Source organism: Balaenoptera musculus, chromosome 3 (assembly GCF_009873245.2).
Source record: "Balaenoptera musculus isolate JJ_BM4_2016_0621 chromosome 3, mBalMus1.pri.v3, whole genome shotgun sequence".
Lineage (NCBI taxonomy): Eukaryota > Metazoa > Chordata > Mammalia > Artiodactyla > Balaenopteridae > Balaenoptera > Balaenoptera musculus.
The window spans coordinates 24940191-24965268 of NC_045787.1; the positions used below are offsets into that span (position 1 = coordinate 24940191).

General features: G+C 37.9%; 1 protein-coding gene across 2 annotated transcripts; it reads left to right on the forward strand.

Annotated features, from left to right (window-relative positions):
• Positions 1 to 18: 18 nt before the first annotated feature.
• Positions 19 to 19649, forward strand: C3H5orf22 (chromosome 3 C5orf22 homolog). Of its 2 annotated transcripts, none has more exons than XM_036849130.1 (9): positions 19 to 187; positions 1422 to 1567; positions 3950 to 4099; positions 6295 to 6724; positions 10210 to 10272; positions 10516 to 10637; positions 12680 to 12746; positions 14652 to 14791; positions 17864 to 19649. In XM_036849130.1, the coding sequence occupies exons 1-9, from the start codon at positions 35 to 37 to the stop codon at positions 17994 to 17996; spliced, it is 1404 nt and encodes a 467-aa protein (XP_036705025.1). In that variant the 5' UTR covers positions 19 to 34; the 3' UTR covers positions 17997 to 19649. The 2 variants fall into 2 exon arrangements, with proteins under 2 accessions (XP_036705025.1, XP_036705026.1); XM_036849131.1 differs by lacking the exon at positions 17864 to 19649 and adding an exon at positions 15368 to 15560 and having other exon boundaries at positions 38 to 187.
• Positions 19650 to 25078: the final 5429 nt, after the last annotated feature.

Sequence of the window (25078 nt, forward strand, 5' to 3'; positions counted from 1 at the left end):
AGAACCACAACCGGGTGAGCGCGCGTTTCCTCTCATGGGAGGAGGTGGGGCGGCGGCTCCGGCGTCTGGGAGTGCAGCTCGCTGGGACGCTGCCGGGAGCGAAAACATGAGCGAGTTCACGGGAGAGTGCGCCCGGCTCCGGCGCTACCATGAACTCCCGGTGTGGGTGGTGGAGGATCATCAGGAGGTGAGAGGGCGGCTGCCGGGCCTGGGGCAGAATCGCGCGAGGACCAAGGAGACGGCGGAGCCTGGGCATCGGAGGCCAGAGAGATAACCAGCATTAGTTATCCACACGAGTTGCATTGCTGTGGGGAAAACACCAGAACGGTTAGCTTGGAAGAATAGGCGCTGACGTTTATGGGGCGCTTACTACGAGTCGGGCAACTCCTCTAACCCTCGAGGCTCTGGTGGCATCGGGAGTCGAACGCGGACAGTGTAACTGCAGAGCCCCGAGTCCTAAACCTGCGCATTAACGCAGGCTTCCTACTGTGTCCCGGCCTCCCTACACGTTCCTGCTATGTAGCTGGGAGGCTTTTGTTAAGAATGTGGACTGTCATCTGTGAATGGGTACAAAGTAGCACTCATAGGGCCGTTAGTATTATTGTGTGCGTAGTGTGTGCGTAAATCTTTTAACAGGGTGCCCCGAGTTTATAGACACTAAAGATATTTTCTGTTTTTGAGGTAGTGCTACTTTGGAATAGCTAAAATGGTGCCCTAATCTAGATTTCTGGAAGCCTACGAGACAGTCCCATGATCTAAGACTTTTTTTTTTTTTAATAGCATTCATATGCCTTGGGAATGCTCTGGCTATGAAAGAGGAAGAGGGTGATTCCAGATTTGTGGATGAATAAAGTAAAGAGAATAAATAGGAAGGAAGTTGGGTCTCTCAGGACCTAGAGATGGTGTGTATGGGTCTGAGAGAGCAAGCATGGGTTAGGTGGTGCTTTCAAATTCAGTCTTAAACTTAGAACTCTAGAGACTGTAACAGGACAAAGAGCCTTACAGACGACACAGCCCTGCACCACCATCCTAAAGGTGTGGAAAAGACCCAGAGACCCAGGTAGCTTGAACACATCTTTAATGCCAGAGAGGGTATTAACCAGCAGTTTTTTCCTGAGTACCAGTCCTGTCTGTTTCCCCACATTATCTTTGTGTTTGAAGTGGAGGCAACATGGTGGCGAGAGATGCCCATTAAAGCCTTTGGAGGTGTAGCTTGGAAGTTCTGAGGAAAAAATAAAGCTTGAGATGACCGTCTAAACCATGTGCAAGGAACAAATTTCATATTTCCCTTCTTTTTAACAACTTGGTGTGCTTCAGATTATGTGCAGTTATGTTTAGCATTGTTTTTCAGTCTGCAGTTGAGTGTATGGTCATGATTTCAGTTCCAATTCTAAATGTGTGCATCTATGTGTCTTTTACAGGTTCTGCCCTTTATATACCGGGCCATTGGCTCAAAGCATCTTCCTGCAAGTAACATAAGTTTTGTGCATTTTGATTCACATCCAGACCTCCTTATTCCTGTGAATATGCCAGCTGACACTGTATTTGATAAGGAAACACTTTTCGGGTAAAATGTGATTTTTGTTAATGATCTCTTATGTACCTGAAATACAATTTGCAGTAGATGATAAGCAATTAAGAGAAATAGTCTTTGCTAAGCTCATGAGTTTTGCTTTTTTTTGCCTTTTTTATTTTATTTAGAACAAGTATGGCCAAACTTTTTCTTAACAAACCAGATAGTAAATATTTTAGGCTTGCTGGCCATATGGTCTCTGTTGCAACTACTTATTTTTGCCCTTGTGGTGTGAAAGCAGCTGTAAACACTACGTAAACAAGTGTCAGTGGCTGTGTTCCGATAAAACTTTATTTTCAAAAACAGGTGGCCCAGCCAATGTTTGCCAACCGCTGCTTTAGAATTAGAATTTTAGAAGTCGGAGACTTTAGAAATTACCTAAGCCAGTTCTCTCTTCTTTACTCCTTTAAAAGTCTGGTTACGGAGGCACAAGAAAATGTGTCTTGAGCACATAGTTCAATAATTGTATAAGCAATGCATCTTTAGTTTGTGTATTCTTTCTTCCAGTATTGAGTCCCTGCAACCTCCCAATTTGTTTCTTTTCAGGTCACAAATCCTATTGACTTTCAGTTATACAGAATCATAGAGATGATGTGAAATTGGTAATTTGTAGTCCGTTCTTCAGGAAAGACATACCTAGTGTATCTCTAAATAGTGACTTACTGACCTCTCTTCAGTGATATAGTTCCCTGAAATCCTGTCACTGTCTCTTTACTTATGCATTTGTTACAATGTAGCCTACTCGTATAAAATGAAAAGTTACATAGCAGTAATTTTCCTGTTATAATATAAAATTAAAATTAAAATATAGATGCTTGTGTGAATTAATTTTAGCCTACTACATTTCTTTTAGTTGACTAAAACTAAAACTCAGAGCACTAATTTCTAAAGAAATGTGGTAGCTCTACCATTGTCCTTACTCTCTTTTATATTTAGAGATTTTATATTTTAGAAGTTAAAAAGAATTATGAAGCAGGTATGACAACTGTACAGTTAGTCATAGAATAATAGTTTTTAAACTTTTTTAATCTCAGGATTGCTGTACACCCTTAAAAATTCTTGAGTTTTTTTTAATGTGAGTTATATTTATTGATATATACCATATTTGAAATTAAAACTGAGAAATGTTTAAGATATTAATTCATTTCAAAATAATAGGACTTTATATGTTAGCATAAGATATTTTTATGAAAAACAAATATATTTTCTAAAGCAAAAAAAACTTAGAAGAGTAACAATGTTTAAATTTTACAGATCTCTTTAATATTTGCCTTTATAGAAGACAGCTGGATTCTCAGATTCTGCATTCAGTCCGTTACCATATGTTGTTTTGGTGGAGGTATATGAAGAGTATTTTCACAGCCTTTTCAGATAATTGTGAATATTCTTTAATACTATACCAAAACTTGACAAGTGGTCATTTCTTAAAGCTTAGTTGGAATGTAGAATCCAGCAATTCAGGTTCAAGTCTGAACAGCTATGGTTTATGAGTCAGTCTTCCTTTCAAGAAAAATGGTGTTCAGCTTGCAATTCAATTATAAGTGCTTTTCCTTGAGACAACCGTTGTACTTCAAAATACGTAGCAGAAGTGCTTGCTGTGCACTTCCCATCTTGCCACACAGGTTTTTTTTTTTTTTTTTTTAAGGTTCATATCACTTTTTTTTTCTTTTTTTATTAATTAATTAATTTATTTATTTATTTTTGGCTGTGTTGGATCTTCGTTTCTGTGCGAGGGCTTTCTCTAGTTGCAGCGAGCAGGGGCCACTCTTCATCGTGGTGCACGGGCCTCTCACTATCGCGGCCTCTCTTGTTGCGGAGCACAGGCTCCAGACGCGCAGGCTCAATAGTTGTGGCTCACGGGCTTAGTCGCTCTGCAGCATGTGGGATCTTCCCAGACCAGGGCTCGAACCCGTGTCCCCTGCATTGGCAGGCAGATTCTCAACCACTGTGCCACCAGGGAAGCCCCACACAGGTTATTTTAAAACGTATATTCAGGATCGAAGTTTAATAAAATTATGAAAGACTTTCTCACGTGAAACTGGATGGGGGTGTGGGACACTGGTGCTTGGTAGTGATGAATATAGTGACTACTAGTAGAGTTTGGTGCCTTTGCCTTGATTAATCTTAGGACATCAACCACCATTGCGTTGTACTGTCAGTGTAAATGTCAATACAGTGAAAAAGGGGAATAGTGCCTTGGTGTTCTTAGAAAAATTGTTTTGAACTAGTTACACTGAAAAGGTCTCAGGAACCCCTGCAAGGGTCCTTGGACCCCACTTGGAGACCTACTGTCTTAAAATATTGTTCTGAATGAAATTACATTTGGAAAAACCTACTTACTAACAGTTTTCATGCTTCCTCTCTATTTCTTTCCAGAGAATTAAGTATCGAGAATTGGATTATACCTGCAGTTTATGCTGGCCATTTTTCCCATGTAATATGGCTTCATCCCACATGGGCTCAGCAAATCAGAGAGGGCAGACATCATTTTTTAGTAGGCAAAGACACTTCGACCACAACAATCAGGTAATTTCCTCATATTTATGAGTATGAAAGGGATTGAATACTTCTTCTATCTGATTTTAGATCCCTGTAATAACGTATAAGTATCTCTACACAAAAATGGAGTCAGATTAGCCCTCAACTCTTCCAAAAAGAGTTCTCGAAACACCAGGAACAAATTTGCAAGTCTCTTGATCTTTTTCGCACATCATTTGTATTTTGTTGCTAGTCAAGTTGGTTTTTGAATAACATGATCTTCCTCCTCTGGAAACCTGGCTCCATTGATGACTAACTCCATTAAATCATTGAAGTACCTTATAGATTTATATATTTAATGATAACATTTTATTTTTTCCTTCCAATGTAACTTTTGTCTGCTGAATTTAACAATTTGCAGTGAAAAAGCAAAATTATCTCACTTTGGTTTTTTTATAAATTCAGTGGCTGAAAAGTAGATTTGGGGTTTTAATTTTATTAATATGGTGAGCTCTAGATAATTACCTAATCTAAATTAAATAGCAGCATTCTCTGACTTGAGTTACATATGCAATTATTTTTGGTGTATAAGCTATTTAACCAATGTTTTATGTAGCTTGTGATACTGTAATATCTTTAGAAGTATCAGAATGTTCTTGGCTTTCTAAATTCTCTTGTTATGGGATGAATGTTTTAAGCAGTGGAATCATGACTTTCTAGAACCTGAAGGATAGTGGGATGAAATGGTAATACACTGAAAATGAAATACAGTCTATCTCACTGAAAATGATACTTTTTATTTCTGATTTATCTTTAATGATACAATTAACTTTTGTTGTATGTTCTTATCAATTGGACAAGTAACTTTTCTGTGTATACATAAAAATTGTATTTATTGAGGATATAATAACAAATAAATAGGGCTCCACATACAAATATTATACATAATACTGGTTTATATGAAAGAGTGGTAGGGTTTTTATTAAGTACTTTGGTGAGTAGGCCTAATTTAACCTGTAACAGGTTTCTGCAAAATCAAATTAATTTTGAGCAATCTGAAACAGACATTTGATACTCAATGTGTAATAACAATATTAGGAAGATTTTTATTATCTCATGATTTTAGTTAATCCTGCAAGTAAAAATTTATGGAAAAGACACACATATAGGTATGCAGTCTGAGATGTATGTATGTGTTTGTACGGATGTGAACAAAGTAAAATGTTCCTTATTAAAGAAGAATACAGATTTAGATTGGGGGGATACAGCCTTTGTCTTTCTTAGGATGGTACAGTTTTTAATAATCTTGGACATTAGTTTTATTGTCATTAATCTTTTCTTAGAAAATTGTATCTTTTTAAACTTAAGGCTGTATATGCTAGAGGAGGGTGGATGGGAAATAAATGTTAACCATTATTTTAATTGGGTAGATCCTACCTCTGGAAGAAGCATTTGGTTTTGCTGTTCAAAGTATTTACCAAGGCGTAATATAGTTGAAAAGCTAAGAACATGCTGATATGTCTAAAATCAGAAATCTACAACTTGTGAAATGCATTCTGCACATGCACAAGATTTTTTTAAGTTGCTTTTCATATTAAAATGTTATAGTTATATAAAATTTAATGAAGCTTTGAAATATGTCAGAAGGAGCTTCTATTATTATTATTATAAATTATTTCCAGATATAATTTTTCTCTTAAGTGATTTTTTTGGGTAAAGTTCCAGCTGGTATGAGAGAGATCCAAAGCACTGGCTAAACAGGACCATTTATTTCTTTCTCATGTTAGAGTTGACCACACGCAGTCCAGGGCCAATGTGACCGCCCTACAGTTTGGAGAACGCCAGTGTCTTCTGTCTTGTTGCTCCCCCATCTCTAGAGTATCGCCTTTGTCCTCAGAGTCCAAGTGGGGCTTGCCACCACCTTGTTCACATGCCAGTCGATGGGGAGGGGAGGGCGAGGCTCTGTACTCTTCTCTTCCACTCACGGCTTTTGACCAGAATTTAGTCAAATGACCACACCTAGCTGCAAGATAGACTGTGAAATATGGTCTTTACTTTGGACAGTTGTGTGCCCAGCTAAAAATTTGGGGAACCCTATTTCCTTAGAAGAACAGGAAGTACAAATATTAGAGACAGCTCTCAGTTTTTGTCAAATATGTCCTTTCTTGTATTTCTGAAATTCTATATGAAATGTCAGCTAATTTGTCCTTTCGTCTTTAAAATATTTTTTTCCTCTGATCCAGGGTTACAAGTACAGATCATTACTTTCTAAGTGATGGTCTTTATGTAACTGAAGACCAGCTAGAGAACCAAAAACCTTTACAATTGGATGTAATTATGGTGAAACCTTATAAACTCTGTAACAATCAAGAAGAAAATGACGCAGTGTCTTCTGCTAAGAAGCCAAAGCTAGCACTGGAGGACGCAGAGAACACTGCCTCTACTAATGGTGAATCTTGTTCAGAAGGACTGGAAAATGACTCAGTGACACAGAGAAGAGACCAAACTTGTCTACAACCATCATGTTCATGTTCTTCTGAAAGCCAAGAATGCCACACTTCAGTCAGCACTGGAGAAATCCTGGAAATTTTGGAGAAAGGGGATGCATTTGTTTTAGATATTGACTTAGATTTTTTTTCAGTCAAGAATCCCTTCAAAGAAATGTTCACTCAGGTAAATGGGGTATTTTTTTTTTTTTGATGTGGACCATTTTTGAAGTCTTTATTGAATTTGTTACAGTATTGCTTCTATTTTGGTTTTTTGGCCACGAGGCATGCGGGATCTTAGCTCCCCCACCAGGGATTGAACCCTTGCCCCTGCATTGGAAAGTGAAGTCCCAACTACTGGACCGCCAGGGAAGTCCCAAATGTGGTATTTTTAAAACATGGCTCGGGAGAATTGTATGACATTTCTGTAGATCAGGGATCAGGAAACTTTCAGCAGACAGCCAGATAGTAATCACTTTGTGGGGGACCCCATGTGGTCTCTGTCACATATTCCTCTTTGTTGTTTTTATACCCTTTAAAATTGTCAATACTATTCAATTTTTGTATACCCACTGGAGGGATATACAAAAACAGATTGTAGGCCATAGGTTGCTAATCCCTGCTCTAGATAGTGTTCATTATTTTGCATTTATTAGTTGGGGTAGTGTGTAAACAGGTGGTTGAAAAAAATAAAATCATATACAGTTGACCCTTGAACAACATGGAGGTTGGGGCACCAGCCCTCCGCACAGTCAAAAATGTGCGTATAACTTTGTACTGGGCACTTGGTATCCACAGTTCCACATCTGAAGATTGACCCAGCCGTGGATTGTGTAGAACTGTAGTGTATATTCACTGAAAAACGCCACATATGGACCCACGTAGTTCAAACCCATGATGTTTAAGGGTCAGCTGTAGCACAAAAAGGTGTATACGTTAAGAAGGGTATATGTCACTCTCTTACTCCTTCTCCATTCCCCCAGTTTCTTAGAAACAAATACCATGGCTAGTTTCTTGGTATATCTTTCCAGAGATATTCTATGTATATACAATCCCATGTGACAAATTTTTCACTGAACATTGAGGTGCCTGATTACACATGTATGATTTGTAGCTAATGATTCAGTCCTGTGATCCTTCAGGTACCTCATCAGATCTTAAATGCAAATCACCAGACACTATTAGTATGCACAAATCTGAGGTAGAACTATGTGTGCCTTTAAGAAACTGGTAAATTCATGATCCAAGTGAGCATTCCCAGGTGCATTTTATGAGCACATATAACTGCTTACCTTAACATATGGGAGGTTGTTCCAGATTGGTTCTTTTGGGGATTCAAATTAACTGTCTTTTGTCTACCTAAGTTCAGTATTTGATTCATGACAATGATGTTGCACTTTACACTCCTTGTTCTGTGTGCATATTGGAAGCCATTGTGATTTATCTAAATTATCAAAGATCTTTAATAGGTACTGATTAAAAATAGGTGAAATTGGAGAATGTACAGTTGACCCTTGAACAACACAGAGGTTAGGGGTGCCGATTCCCTGTGTAGTCAAAAATCCAGGTATAACTTTTGACTCCTCCAAAATTTAACTACTAATAGCCTGCTGTTGACCAGAAGCCTTACTGATAATGTAAACAGTAAATTAACACATACTTGGTATGTTATATGTATTATATACTGTATTCTTATAATAAAGTAAGCTAGAGAAAGGAAAATGTTGAGGACATCATAAGGAAAATACATTGACAGTACTGTACTGTATTTATCAATACCATAAGTTTATATCATGTTAATAAGATGAACCTACATCAGTATTGTCTCATATGATACAAACACTGTTATACTGTTATACGTATCTAGCACTAGATATCAAAAATGAAAACATAACGTGACAAAGTCATATTTATTTACAGTTATAACGATTCATGCATTGATAATGAGGAAGCAGCAATGTGATTGCTTTACGGTAGCCTAGTGTAATTGACATGATTGCTTCACGGTAGCCTAGCCTGTATGCTAATGAATGAATCGTTATACAAATTTTATGGCATACCGTATTACAGTCATATTCATAGTACAGTATTGGAAACATTGTTATATTTTTTTAAAAACCACTTATGTGATAAGATGATATGCAGTTTCTCCAATTAGGAGAGAGAGGGGCATACTGTACAGTAATGTGATTCTTTGAAAGCAAAGTTGTAAAACAGTAGGAAAACTAACCCATTATTAATTTTATAGTAATATCATTCATCTTGTGCCTATGTAAGGATAGGTTAGTATCTTTCTACATTTTATGCATTCATGACATACTTAACTTGTTCTTAATTTTTTCAGTATTTCTAGGCTATACAGTTGGCCTGCAAATTTTTTCAAATTGTTGCAGATCTGCAAAAACATTTCCAATATACAGAAAAATATCCATGTGTAAGTGGACTTGTGTAGTTCAAAACCATGTTGTTCAAGGGTCAACTGTAGTGTAATCTGGAGCAAGAATGGGGGAACTAGAGTGCTCTCCCAGCTTGCAATAAGGGGGAAAAATTGCCCTCTGCTTCTTTCCTGCTATTGTATATGGACCAGTGACTATAACTACCAGCGTTCAGAATTATGAAATGACCTTAGAAATATTTAGAAAACATGAGAATGGGCATACCTGGAAGCTAAAAAACCTGACTTTATGAATTTATCCTACAAATATACTCACCAAATACTTGTAATGGGAATTTCTAAAAGGTTATATAAGAAACATAATGACAGTTATTCCTTTTCCTGTGCTATAAGGAAACCTGAGAAAGTGGGGATATTGTTTCCTTTATATCCTTTGGTTCTGTAGAACTTTTTGAAAAGAGCATGGATTATACCTTATAGTTTAATAGCTATTTTTTAAAAAAACGTGTTCAGAAGTCAGAAAGCGTTAAGTTCTGTTTGTTACTTCTGCTTATTAGCTGTATGATCTTGGGAAAGTTACTTAACCTTTCAGACCCACAGTTTCTTCAAGTATAAAATCAAAATAATAATCATACCCAGCTCACAGGATTGTTAGGATGAGGATAGTACACAGCATTGTGCTTAAGGAATTTTAGGTCTTGTGTGTAACCCTTTCCTGACAATGCTCCTAAATAGGATTATTGGGGCCAGATATACCTGCCTGTAGTGGGGCTGCCTGGCTGTGCTGAATAAGGGGAGACATTCTCCTGCAAAATCCTTCCATTGCGTCTGCCTCCGGGATTGCCTTTGTGCTCCAGAGCTCTCTTCTGTGGCTCGGGAAAGGGCTGCAAAGTGAACGTGGAGAGTTTTGTTATTGTTGTTACTAAGATATGTGTATTTCCCATAAATAGCGAAAATCTGTTCAGGTCCTAGGATGTATCCATTTATGGAGTAGAATATTATTAGAAATATTTTCATCTCATTACCTGTTAGCCATTAAGTCTTCTTCCATAGCTAATTTTTACACATTCTTGTCATGCCCAGATGGATAGAGTTACCCTAAAGAAGTGATAATATTTACAATGAAATATGAATTATACATATTCCCTGATTTTCCCTGACTAACCTTTAAATGATTATCTAAGATGTTCTTGTATCGCAGCCATTTTTTATTTAAAGCATATCATTGAAAAATTAATCTTTTTTCTAGTATATGGATTTTTTGTTTTGTTTTCCAGGAGGAGTACAAAATCTTACAAGAGCTGTACCAATTTAAAAAGCCTGGTACCAACCTGACAGAGGTATCCTCCATTTGTCTCTTTTGTGTTTGTCTATTTATCACATATCTAATAATATCTTACATGATGTTGGAGTACTCGCATACAACTGTCCAAAATCTTGGTGTGTGTTTCTTGGGGAAGCCCATGGTTAGTACTTGAAAAATTATGTTTTAACTAATTGAATCAAATTTTCATTGTAATGGGATTTCACTTGTTTTTTTGGAAGAGTAACTATATAATCTCAGCTTTTCAATGTGTTTAAAGGAAGATTTGGTAGATTGTGTTGATACTCGAATTCATCAATTAGAAGATTTAGAAGCTGCTTTTGCTGATTTGTGTGATGGTGATGATGAAGAAACTGTACAGAAATGGGCTTCAAATCCTGGGTAAGACCCTCAAATTTTTTTTTTCTCCAACTCTACTGTATTTAATCCTAGATATATTGCTAAATTTGCTAGATAAATTGCTTTTTAAAAATTAGTATCTTCTTGGGACTTCCCTGGTGGCGCAGTGGTTAAGACTCTGCACTCCCAATGCAGGGAACCCGGGTTCGATCCCTGGTCAGGGAACTAGATCCGACATGCATGCCGCAGCCAAGAGTTTGCATGCCACAACTAAGGAGTCAGTGAGCTGCAACTAAGGAACCCGCGAGCCGCAACTAAGGAGCCCACCTGCCGCAGCTAAGACCTGGTGCAACCAAATAAATAAATAAATATTTTTTTAAAAATTAGTATCTTCTTTTGCTATGTGTGTTACCTATTTAAAATATTCAGTGCAATTTTCACTTAAAAATAAAATGTTCAGAAACATCCCTGAAATATAAGTATTGTAAAACTTTATTGTCACTAAGGAAAACAGTGGTATGGAAGAATAAACCATAGTGGTATTAATCGTATCAGTAAATACTGATCAGGCACTTTAACATAAGTTAATGCTTTTCCTCTTCAGTATAGGGCACTAGATCTAAAAATGATTCCCTCCTTTTTGAAATGATGGAAGATGGAGATATAGAAATAAGTCACAGAACATGATTCTTCCCAGGAATATTGAAGAGTACCTACTATTTTGTGATTTTGTGAAGTCTCAAGCCAAGTTTAAAATTAAATGAAACAAAACAAAATAGCCTGACAACTTTAGAATCCTGAATCTAGCCACCTTCCACTGAAACCCACCTGCCTACTGAGCACACTTAGCTCTTCACCACCTGCAGGCAGTTCTGTCACAGCCTTGAAGAAACAACAAGGCTACAACAGTGGTGGGTTTAAACTGTGACTGGAATTGGAGGGAAAAAAGAATAGCACAAAGGAAAAGTGAGTCAGACAGCAAGAAATGTCTCCCCAAACTTACCATGCCCCTAAAGGGTCAGACCCTCAGCATGAAGGAGTCTTCACTATTCCTAAGGAAATAGAAGAGGTGGGTGATTAGGGTCCAGAAGCCCAGAAAGTGTTGTTAATAAAAAGGGAGAAGTAATAGGGTGAGTGGGTAGACAGGCCTCCATGCCTTTCTTTTGTCTTTATTTTTTCCCTCCCAGCAGATGAGTGGGTATTGGTAGAGGTGGCATTAAAATACTAGAAACACTAATTAATCAGGGCTTCCAAAGAGTTCCATCTATATTAAATAACTTAATAGCACCATTGTTATTATATCAGGCAGTATAAAACTTTTCCAGTTATAAGTGTATATGTCAATAAATATGTCCTTAATTTTTTTTTTTTTTTAACTTTTGGGAAACTATCTTTTTTCATCACAGGGTGCTAAAGGCACTTAGTTTTCTTGCTGATCAAAATAATTTTTAAAGTCACAGTAGAACTTCCATTTTTAACGAAGAGGAAAACCTCAGTTTCTTGAATGCCAATTTTTAATCTTTAACACAATCAGTAATCTTTTAAGTAAGAAGACAGCAGGGAGGGGCTTCCCTGGTGGCGCAGTGGTCAAGAATCCACCTGCCAATGCAGGGGACATGGGTTCGTTCCCTGGTATGGGAAGATCCCCCATGCGGCAGAGCAACTAAGCCTGTGCACCACAACTGCTGACCCTGTGCTCCAGAGCCTGCGAGCCACAACTACTGAGCCCGCGTGCCACAACTACTGAAGCCCACGCATCTAGAGCCCGTGCTCCGCAACAAGAGAAGCCACAGCAATGAGAAGCTCGCGCACCGCAACAAAGAGTAGCCCCCGCTCGCCGCAACTAGAGAGAGGCTGTGCACAGCAACAAAGACCCAATGCAGCCAAAAATAAATTAATTAAATAAATTTTAAAAAAAGAAAAGAAAACAGGGAACCTTTGTTTCTTAATATTTTAAGATGATATTTGAACAACCTTAATTTCCCAAGAATCATATGAAACATATTGTTAATGGTAAATTTCACTTGCTACTATAATTTTAGTTGAGGTGATGTGATGTTTAATTGAGGGATGCTTTTTTCCAGAATGGAATCACTAGTTCCACTGGTACAAAGTTTGAAAAAACGGATGGAAGCGCCGGACTATGAAATGGTAAATACTTACATTGAAGTATAAAATGACCCTGTAAGAAAGGCATTTTTCTGGCTAGAAGAATGTGCTCTTTGTTAAAGTGATTCACTTTTATTTGTGTTCCTGTAAAGTGTGAGTGGATTTAAAAAAAAAAGAAGTGAAAGAAATACATACTTTTTAGAAGCCAGAACACTGGAAAAGTTTTCCAGGAAAAACACGCTTTTGCCAATTTTATGTATGAAGCAAAAGTACTGTGGATTTATTAATTTTGCCTATGGTCAGATCTCTCCATGCCAGAGAAAAGATTTCTTTTAGAAAAGAAAATTTCTACATTTGCTCATTCTTTACTGATTCATTTTTATACTCCCTTCCCCCTTCTTTCTTTCCTCTCTCTCTGAAAACTTTTCTGAATGTAAAAACCAAATAGAAGGACAATAGAAGCCATTGTGGCCAGCACATCTTAACTGTATTAGCTGTATAAGTTTGTTTGCCAACAGCAATCTGAATGCTTTGTCAAAAGAGGACGCCTTTCATGATAATTTCTTTTATTTTTATATCATTTTGTAGTATTTAAGCATAAATTTTCCCATTTGAAGCTCGGGTGCCTCTTCTCAAATTTTGTGCCAGAGCTGAGACCTCCAGGTCTTCTGCTTCTTTTACTTCTGGTGTTTCTTTTACTTTAATAAATTGTGGTTTTGCTGTAATGTTTTATTTATTTGTGGAATATAATCAAACCACTTTATTTGAACTGAAGTTTATGTATTTATTTAATGCTAACTTTGTAAGAATAAAAAATACCAGCAAAAAAATATTTTGGTTAAATCAGAGATAACTCAAGACTCACCCTTTTTTTTAATGACAATTACTAAGAATGACAGTGAGAAGACATTTAGGGTTTAAAACTGCTTTGAGCTCATGTGATATTGTTGAATGTGTCTTCATGCAGGTCTACTTTAGTCATCACATTGCATCTGAATTTTCTGGTGGTGGAGGGGGTGTGGTTTTGTATATTGTTCATTGAGAAAAAGGATGGCATAGGCTTGGTAGCAAATTATGTAATCAAATATAATGTGCCCATAGCTGCAGGGTTAGAACACTAGGTGTTTTGATCATTTTAGTAGAAAAGAACATGCAGAGTCTGTTTTTAGTGCATTGACTGATCATTGCCAGTTAAATCTTTGATGTGTATCCAGAGCCTCCAATAATACAGTAGATTAGTGTTTGTTTCCATACTTTGCACTTATGTACCCTAGGCAAAACTACAATATATTTGAATTCCAGTTTTCAGAACTTTAAAGCAGAGGCTGCAAAATGTCAGCCTGTGGGCCATTTCTAGCTCTTAGACACATTTAGTTTAGCGCTACGACTGGAACACCAGTCATTTACATTTACAACACATGTATACAATATCAGTATATATGGTTATACATGAAGCGTACACAAGAAACTCAAAACAGTAGGTTCAGTAAGGTAGGAGGAAGTCTTCCCCTTGTATCGTCTTGAAGCTTTAAATGTAGTACTCATTACATGTATTTAAAAAGTAAATAAAATAATTTGTTGAAAGAAAAGTAAGGTGAGAATACTATGTACCAATTTATATTAGCTTTTAGAGTCCAGGTGAAATGGACAATTTGCTAGAAAATGTAAATTATTAAAATAGACTGAAGTAAAGACAGAAACTGAATGAATCCACAATCATAAAATAAAGAATTATTCCTAGAAAAGGCATCAGGCCCAAACTGGTGTACAGGCCAGTTCTTCCAAAACTTCAAAGTATAAATAACTGCTATGGCATGGAAACTATTAAGGAAGAAACAATCCTAATCCACAAAAATATTAAAAATTTGTCAGCAAGGCCATAAATGGTTAAAGAATCTTCTGAAAACAGCAACATTACCATGTAATTTTTAATTGTCTTATTTTCAGGTTCACCAGGCTGGTCTAACCTGTGATTATTCAGAACTTCCTCACCATATCAGCACAGAACAAGAAATTGAATATCTTATTCAATCTGTGTATTACGTTCTAAAAAATTTGCCAAAACCTACTGTAGTGACAATTGCAAGGTAAGTGTGGTAGCTTGAATAATGGCTCACCAAATATGTCCACATCCTTATCTCCAGAGCCTGTGAATATGTTGCCTTATATGCCAGAAGGGACTTTGCATATCTGGTTAACTCAAGGAGCTTGAAATTGAGGAGATTATCCTGGATTACCCGGGTGAGCCCAGTGTAATCACAGGGGTTATTATAAGAGAAAGGCAGGAAGGTCAGAATCAGAGAGATTGGAAGATGCTAGACTGCTGGCTTTGAAGATGGAGGATGGGGCTTTGAGCTAAGGAATTCATGCAGCCTCTAGAAGCCAGAAAGACAAGGAAACAGATTCTTCCCTAGAGCTTAGAGAAGAAATACAGCCCTGACAGCACCTTTATTTTAGGACTTCTGAGCTCCAACACAACTGTAAGGTAATAAATTTGTTTTGCTTTAAGTCACTAAGTTTGTAGTAATTTGTTACAACGGCAGTGGGAAATTAATTCATCTCCATAGATGAGTCTAATGATCACTAATGCAGTAGTTCTTACCTACTAATTTTTTACCTACTCAGCTTGAAATTCAGGTGTTATATTTTCTCTTTCCTATTAGTGATGGTTGGCAAACAACATGCAACTCCTGTTAATCTTGTCTTTGAAGTTGGTGATATTATTCAGTTGGACATAAGAATTCCCATTTCTGTGTCCTACAGATGATTATTTAGCTGCTACCATGTTTTAAATTTGAATGTACTAATGTGCTGAATAGTTACAACAATTTAATAAAAATTTCTTTTCTATGTTAATCTTTGGACTCATTTTGTATGTAACTGTGAGTTTCTAAAATAAGTACTTTAAATGCTCAGGCAAGTAATATTACATATTTTATGAGAAATATTTTGAGAATTCTTTTACCATCCTGAATGAAATTCATAGATAATCTAGTCTATATACACATAGTTTAAATATATTTAGATAGCATTTATAATATGTAGATGATATCATTGTCTTAATCCATTCAGGCTGCAATAACAAAAATATCTTAGACTGGGTGGCTTATAAACAACGGGAATTTATTTCTCACAGACCTGTAGGCTGGAAAGTCCAAGATGAAGGCACCAGCAGATTGAGTGTCTGGTGAGGACCTGCTCCCTGGTTCATAGACAGCCATCTTCTCCCTGTAACCTCACATAAAACGAAGGGGTGAAGATGCTCTCTAGGGCCTCTTTAATAAAGGCATTAATCTCATTCATGAGGACTCCATCCTCATGACCTAATCACCTTCCAAAGACCTCCACCTCCAAATATAATCACACTGGGGATTAGGTTTCAACATAGTAATTTTGGGGGCACACAAACATTTAGTTTATAGCAGTAACCTACCTATACACATAATTTAAAGATATATTCATATATCTACACACCAAAAAATCATAACATAAAGGAGAAATGAAAGTAATTGATAATAGAGTAATATATATTAAAATGCCACACCAAACTGGCATCTTTACAAAGAGTCACTAAATGCAGTTGTTAAAAATGCCAACAGATCCAGTGTGTCGTATTGCCCAAATACCATGAACAGCACTCCCATGGCAACATGGTTAGTCTAGTCACAAGAACCTCTTGGTAAAGTTCTGAACTTACAGTCCACTCTTCCCTCAATTCACAGAGTATTTGCTTTCCTGGAAAATTTAGTTTAATCCATTTTCAAAAATACTTTGTTCATATGTAGAAGAGTATTAAATTCTAGGCTCAAAAAATTAACAACAGGTTTTTCACTTACGTAAGTGCTCCGTGGACCTTGGAGACTGTACAGGACACAGGACAATTCATATTCACATTGCAGGACTATCCTGCATATTGCAAGCACTCTAGCAGCCCTGCCCTCTTCCCTGGTCCCCTAGTTGTCATTGTGACAATCAAAAATGTACCTGCAGATTTCCAAAACTCCCTCTTGTGGGTAGCTCCCATCAAGAGCTAATCTAATACTGTTTTAAAGAAGCCAGAAATCTTTGTGAAAGCGTTGAAATGCCCCTTATTTTTTAAGGCTAATAAATTAAACTTTTACATATCCTGCTTTCTTAAAGTAGGCCTTTATCCATATGTGTATGTTAGACAGTATTTAATAATTTAAAATTGTTTACATCAAGCCTCAAAAATAAACTAATCACCATAGACTGAAATGAGTTCATCTGAAGTCTTACAGATTGTTTCTTCAGGTCTAAAATACTTGTGATAAGGAGTAGGCTAGATAACTAGTTCCATTTCCTCCTATAAAGATTTCTATGCCATTTTCCAATCCAGTGGGATTTCCAATGGATTTCCTCACCCCAGTTCAGAACCAGGAGACACTGATAAAATCATTTTAGATACTAATCTGGCTAAAATTATCAGCGACATTGTTACTGGCTGGTGCCACTCAAATTACAGTTGGTGATTCTAGAAAGACCCAAAATGCAGATTCCTGCCCCATCGCACTTTGCTCTCTTCTCTTAATACTACCTAGGAGACCAATCCCAACACCAGCACATCCACACATTTCATTTTGGTTGATATTGTACGCTTGTGTGGTTAGCAAATTGTTTATAGAAGCAGAACCCTTTTATCGGTTGGAATGCCTCTACCCTCATAATTTCTAGCCTGAGTGTACACATAATAAAAGAATGTGAAACATGATGCCCAGTCACTAATATAATTAGCCCCAGTGTTCCCAAGCAACATCTCCTTTTCAGGGAAACAACAGTCTAGTATTAAGCACTGAGGCTTTGAAGACATGCTGTATGGTTCTGAATCCCATCACCAACACTTACTAGTATGTGGCCTGTGCAGGTTAATCTTTCTCTGTTTCAGACTCCTTTAAAGGGATGGTAAATGTACCTATTTCAGAGAGTTGCTGAGAAGATTAAAGAACATAATTCATGTAATGCGCCTGACATAGAGTAAATGTTTAGTAGCTTTCAACAGTTATTATACCAAAATTCAACACAGCTTCATTTCTAATTTACATTGAAGTCAACACATGCAGGCTTTTCCTCACTGCACGGTATGATCTCATCCTATTTATGTGTATTTTTCTTTTCCTTTCTCTTTCTCTGCTTGGTTCCAGGTCAAGTCTGGATGATTATTGTCCTTCTGAGCAAGTTGACACCATTCAAGAAAAAGTCATCAGTGTGCTACGCTCCCTCTATGGGCCTCTAGACGTTCACCTGGTGTATTCAGCAGAGTCCACTTCATCTTGAAACATCCCAACGCTAGGCTCCTATTAACATCTTGATGTAGTAACAGGGTTTTCATTAACTTGTTTACAAATGAATCTTCCAGAGAACACTTTGTTTTAATATTAACTTTCATTTAAAATCTTTCAGGTATTTTGAATCTCCAAACAGGTATCACCAGTTGTTGAATGATGGCAATTTTTTTTTGGCATCAAGTCTACCCCCAGTTGATGGAACTGATGCTCATCTCTCTTCTGTCCATCACTGTCGTCTTCACTTTTGTGAGGGTTTTTTTCCTCTTTTCCCCTCTTCCCCTTAGGTTGGTTGTATTGTATGAGATGTATTCATTTATTCATTCACTCACCCAACTGACATTTTTTGAGCACGTACATGTGCCAGACATAATTAAGTGCTGGTTATATGGTAACAAACAGAATAGACAAGGCCCCTGCCCTCTTGGTGGACAGCTGAGAAACAAATTATGGACTGTGAGACATGTTATGAAGGAAAGGAGAACCACAGACCTGTCTTAGGCATGCTCTTAGTACTCAGGGCGCCCTGGCCTTACATGAAGGTAACATTCTCAAAAGCTACTACCAAAGTAATGATAATAATAATAATAATAAAAAAACTTGCCAGTCCATGAAAATGTTCTAGGAAGTCTACCTTTCCAAGACTTAGGATTGTGCCCCAACTCTTATGGAATGCTCTCAGCATTGTTGGTATTGAGGGGGTCTATTTGAGTAAATTCAACCAAACAAAAAATAACTTTGCTAATCAAAAAAACCCTCCAGGGTTTTTTGTTCCTCCAGATGGTCAGTATGGGTGTCAATTATCATATCAATAGTTCCTAAGTGCCACTTTATTGGCAGTCTGGGTTGATAATTTTTTCAAATAAACCAGCTTTTTATGTAAATAGCAGGGTAAAAAAGTTAAGTCCTTAATTCTGATCTACCATAAATACCCAAGGACATAACTGCCTTCCACCAGTCTCTCCATGAGTAAGAGACCCTACCTAAGTCGCTCTTGATCATGGAACTTTCCGTTTACTTAATTTGCCAAAGTCTTCCTCTCTTCAGTATTCCTCGTGTTCAGTAATCATTTTTAACTACCTCCTTGGTTTCCTTTCCTTTAAAAGGTCGGGTGGCATTTAAAGAAAAAAAAAAAACATCCATCAAGCCTCATTCCTAATACAGCAGTCGTTTCCATTTTTGCATGTAGCTTTTAAGCCTTGACCACAGGGGTACAGTTGCATGTAGCTAAAATTACAGCGTGTTACCTAACTTGATGGCTAATACCCAAGGTCACATTGCTAGTGCCACTCAGTAGGTGGCACCAGATCCTATTTTTCCAATGATTCTGTTTTCCAGCAAACTTTTCTTGTCATTAAGTTGATCTACCAATGCTAATAAGTATAAATGCTTATTTCTGTTGTGAAAAGCAAAGCAAACTGATTCAGCTTTCCATTTTTGATAGACCATTATGTGCCAAAAAGCTTTATTTCCCTGTAAAATCAGAATGCAAGATAGTGCTATTGTTTATTTTTAAATTTTGAAAAAAATGTATTAGAGTTCTGTAAATGATGTTACTTTTATAAGTAAGTTATTTTGTCTGCTAAAGTAAATAAAAAGGTGTGTTTTGAAGTTTTAAAGATTTAAAACCAAACTGTAGCACTAATTAATTGTATATGATCTTGGTGTGTTCATCGCATTGATCTTAAGTCTGGCTTAGTAGTTATTTATTGCGATTCCCATGAACTCTGATGAGATTCATCGTTGTTTTAACTCAGGTAGAATAAAAGGGCATCAATTTCCTTTTTAGGGACATTGAGATCGTTTGGTTCTCATGCTCTGTAATTCTCATTGAAGAATAAAATTCAGTCCCTACTTGTTGACTGTAACCAACTTAGTAAATTATGTCTCTGCACATTTCAAATAGGAAGATACTTAGTTTATCAAGACATCCTTCATTTGTGTTCTAAGTGCCAATGAGGAATACCACAGTACAATGCCTTGAATTATTTACAAGTATCACTAAAGCATGGGATTTTGAGCAGCTTTTTGAAAAATGTGACTTAAATGTAAGATTAGGCCATAACTTTGATAATTGACAAGTATGTATTTCCCAGTATCTAGGGGGAATTTTTTTTTTAATCTCTAGAAGTGTTTTCTGTAGACATCGATCTGTAAGTGTTCTAGGTTCTCAAGGAGCTCTTAGTCAGGTCCTTCACTTTTATTATATAACATTCTCTCCAAATCTTCCTTTGGTTTTAGCAGTAGTGGTCCCACATTGCTGGCACTATATGCATTGTACTGCCAATAGTTTACAGGATGTTTCTTAGTATAAGATTATCTCACCAAACTTAAGAGAAAGGACTTTCATGAAACTTAGGGAGTTTTTGTTGGACATCTTTCAGAAATGCTCAAGATACATGCGGATCACATGTAAAAATACTCACTGTTGGACTGTGCTGTACTACCTGGTCATCCTGAGCTGCGACACTCTCTTGAAGTGCTTGTTTGTGAACTAACTGGTCCTGGACCGCCTCTGTGGTTTTGTAGGTCTAGCTGCCCTCGTGGAATTCCAAACATCGGTGCCATCCTTTCCCTTTATTCATTATTTGAGTTCAGCAAATGAAGTTATAGTGACTAAGGAGGCTTCTGTGAACCTTGATTCTCAGGAGAGAGTTCTCTGAACAGTGAATATTCTAGTCACTCACCGGAAATTAGTAAGTTGGCATTCTGTACATTAGTATCTTGTGAGTTTGGTTCCTGTGATTCAGAAGCAGGAGCCCATTTCAGAGGCTGAGGCAAGCCTCAGGGTGTACAGTGTCTCTTCCTCTGAAGACCTTCCTTGGTGACTTGTCAGCCAGCCTACAGCTACAGCATTGCTACCATGTCTCTACTCTAACTTCAAAATGTTCTTCACCAGCAAGCAGATCTCTGAAGCTGATGGATCAGACATCAGCACTGCTTAGAAGCCTTAGCACCCTAGCTGATGAGATCATGCCAGGATCAAGACAAGAAGTGTCATGACTGAAGCAGAGCAGCACATCGTGGTAAGAGTGTGAACTTCCAAGGGTCACTGCCTGTCTCCAGTGCCCCCTTCTCCATGTTCCGGCTGTGTGACCTCAGCCTCAGCTTCTCCTTTGCAGTGAGAGAACTTAACGCATCAGGATATTGTGAGGAATAAGACATAATAAAGCCCTTAGCACAAGAGCCGTTCAGCAAACATTGGCTGTTATTTGGAAACTCAGCCCTACTTAGAGTATCCTGTGATGGCTGTTCCAGGTCTCAACTGCTCTTCTCATGCCTCCTAAACCCCTGATCTTTTCAAATCCCACATTAGCTTCAACTGTATTTCTGTGAATAGTGGAATTTCGCTTACTTTATTCAAAGAAGGGAGGTCCTTGCCCATAAGGAAAGTAATGGAGGGGTTTTAAGCAGATACTCATAATTTAAAACTCTTTTGTCTTGAATTGGTGCAAGCATCCATTCACAATTTTAAAACTTGGGCGATCAGCGGGGTTAGGGAAGTCAAAGCCTGGCGCAGCTTTTTTTCCTCTGCTCTTCCCTTCCTGCCTGCTGGTAGATAACACTAGAATTGATGGGGCTAAACCTGTGATGTAGACAATGTCTAGAAGTTGCTACCCCCATACTTATAAATCACCTTCATAGAATCTAGAGTTATCCTTAACATTTTTGACCTTGCTGATTTATTTATAGGTGGCCTCCAGCAAAAAAGTCCCTCATGAATCAACCAGAGCATGACAGGGAAGTGGGGTAGAGTGAGTATCTCCAAGCAATTCACTATCGTTTCCAAACCCTCCACAAGCATTCCCTTCATCTGGACCTCAGTCTTACCACGGAGCAGCCTCCGCTGTGGAAGGTTAAGGAAAGTGGAATCGTTCGAGAAAGGGGGAGCGCCTCTGTCAGCTTGGTCCAGTAAGGTTATGGAGCAGCCTGTCAGACGTGACCCTGAGCACTCAGGGAGGGCGAGACAGGGCTGAAGTCAGAGTTGGAGCCAGGCTTGAAGGCCAGCTTTTCGGACAGAATCTACCCTGGGAACTCTACAGCAGCACCGTCTACCCTCTGCAGCATTGCCCTGCCTGGAGCAGACCTGGGTAATAAGGGCACCAGCGTCACAGAGTGGCACCTGAGGCACTGGTGGCTTTGAAATCAGTCCAAGTTCAAACTCTACCTCTGCCAGTTACAAGTTAGGTGAACCTGGGCAACGTAACTTGCCAGTCTTTGTTTTAGGCATGGTTTGAGGCCTTCCCCGTGTCCCTAGAGGTCTCCTTACTGTGCTCCAGCATCACACAATAGTCAGCTATTCACATCTGTCCTCCCCGGTAGACAGCCCCTGACTGCATCATCATACGTCTTTACAGCCCCAGGCTCTGGCATAGTCACTGTCATATTATAAAGCCTCAAAAAATGTTTAATGAATTGAGTACAGAAAATACCAGTGGTCACTGGAGCCCTGACAGTAATAAACCTTACTATGTGCTCTGTATTATATATCCTCTTGCAAGCATGCTGTCTCTGAGAGCAAATTGAACAAATACAGGTATTAATATAGGAACAAACATTTACTAAGGACTGGATGTGTTAAACACATGAGCCCAAAAGAGCTAAAAGATAATACCTGTAATCTAATGATTGTGTCCATAGAATAACTTTGTTAGAAACAAAAGAAAGGCAGTCGTGTCAGTTATACAGCTTTTTTGTGATCTTTTCTCTTATGGATAAAACCTGATAACCATGTTCCACAATGCTTATGTCAGCATGACATAAAAATCCATGTAGTTTGATTTTCTGCCTAAAATTCAAATCTAATATTTGACACTAGCATCCAAAAACCGTAGATATGAACTTTTGGTCCCTAAAAAGAATACCGCTCTTAGAGCATAGCTTTGCTGATTCTCAGAGGGGTAACACCATTCATCACTTCTGATTTTCTTTCCATATGGAGTCACCTTCCGTTACAGTCCTGACCTTGCTCTGCCCTTTTACTCACTCCTCCCCAGGCAAGGAAGAGTGAAACAAGGGAATTCTAGGATGCCTTCTTATCGAAGTATGTTCTGCTCTGCCCTTCCATGCCAGAAGTTTGTAAGAACAGGCACGGTTGTCCAGTGGTGCCGGTGTATGGCAAAGTCTCCATATCTCTGGGGTGCGATGTAGGAAACAAGTTGTTGCCACAGATTTAAGCCTTGTTCTCTACTATCAGCTTTATCAATAATGATGACACTTTTACCTCCATCTGGCTGAATACCTGAGCCTGTTTCTAAGTTGCTTAGGAGCTTAGTGGAGAATGGTGATGTTATTGACCTTCCTCAAACCCCAACTTGACAATACTTATTTGTTAAATAGTATGGAAATTTTATAAATGTGGGTAGCTCTTGGAATTCCAATCCAAAAGGAGGACATTCTCTGACCATTCTGAATAAACTGACAACATACCTTCTCTTTATACAGGCTGTTTTTCTGCTATTGCAGTATAGACATTTTAAACTTCTAAGATTTATTTTGCTTAAAAACTTTTAAAGATTTATTTTGCTTTTAAGTGCTTTTCTTGGGTGGCAGACTGATATTTTATTTTTATTTGACGTCATGCTAAGACGCAACACATCATCCTAGTAGACTTCCTATATAAGCAATGACCAATTATAAAATATAACAGAGGAAAAGGTCTTACTTATAACAGCATAACTTCACCAGAAAAAGATACCTATGAATAAACTAAATGAAAAATTACCACCTATACAAGGAGAAGTTTACGAAGGTATTGAAGAATATAGATGAAGACATGAATTCTATGGAAAGATGTTTATATAAGAAGATTCAACATTATAAAGATGTCAATTCTTCCCATATCAGACTCTACATATAATGCAATTTCAATAAACATAGCAAGGAGATTTTATTTTGGCTAGTGATACTGGTTCTAAAGTTCATATGGAAAAGGAGGGAAACCAGGAAAAAAATTGTAAAATAAAAGTTAATAAAGGGATTGGCCCTACTATGTACCAAAATACATTATAAAATTGTATTAATTAAAACAATGCATTACTGGCACGTGAGCCGGCAGACAGATGAATGGAACAGAGTAGAGTACAGAAGTAGACCTATATTAGATAAAGTAACAATATGTGGTTTAAGGAAAGATAGAAAAAAAAAAAAAAAAAGGCTCATAAAATGAAAGATTATTTCTCATTTTCATAAAGTCCAAAACAGGTGTTCCTGCTTGGCAGGCTGTCCTCCAGGCAAGGATTCTGGAGCTCATGCTCCTTGCATCTTTAGCTCTGCCATGCTCAATATGTGGCTTCTCAAGTTTTTCTGGAGGATATCTCCATTCCACATGGCAGAAGGCAAAGAGGATGGAGGATCATGTGTGGGAAGCTTTTATGTGCCAGGTCCACACTTCCTGACTGCAACCAAAGCTGGGAAGCTAACCTGTTGTGAGCCCAGAGAGAGGAAGGAAAAGCTTTGGTGAATAACTAGCATTCTCTCCCACAAGACCCAGATGCATATGGAATTTAGTATATCACCAGGGTGGCATTTGATATCAATGGGCAAAGATGAATTATTCAATTAATGATCCTGAAGAACTGGATAGCTGTCTCAAAAAAGAAAAAAAAGTTGGCTTCCCAATTCATTCCTTGCAACAGAATACATTATAGTTCAATCAAATTTGAATGGGAAAAAAAAGGAAGGAAACTATTAGAAAACACAGGAGAAAAGGGAAGTTCTTTTTATAAGTAAGCATGCCTGCCCAGAAGACTCGAGGAAATGTGGGGTTAAGATTGTATAGCGCATTCACCCAGATACAACTATTCCAAGTTTCACAGTCGTATTTCTTCCTTTTCAGGGCCCTCACGTTAACGCAGAACACCTGCTTTGGCTTGCATTCGGCATCCCACTGTAGCTCTGACATTTTTATTATCGTATTCTGAGGCTAATGTTGAGCATAGTCTGCCCTCCTGCTGCAAGAGGTAAGAGTCGAATTAAAATCAGCCATGAAAGCCTTCTGGCTCTCGTGACATGCCCTGCGTTGATAGTTGGCTGACCTGGTGTGCCAGTCTCTTTCTTCAAGGCTTCCAGGAG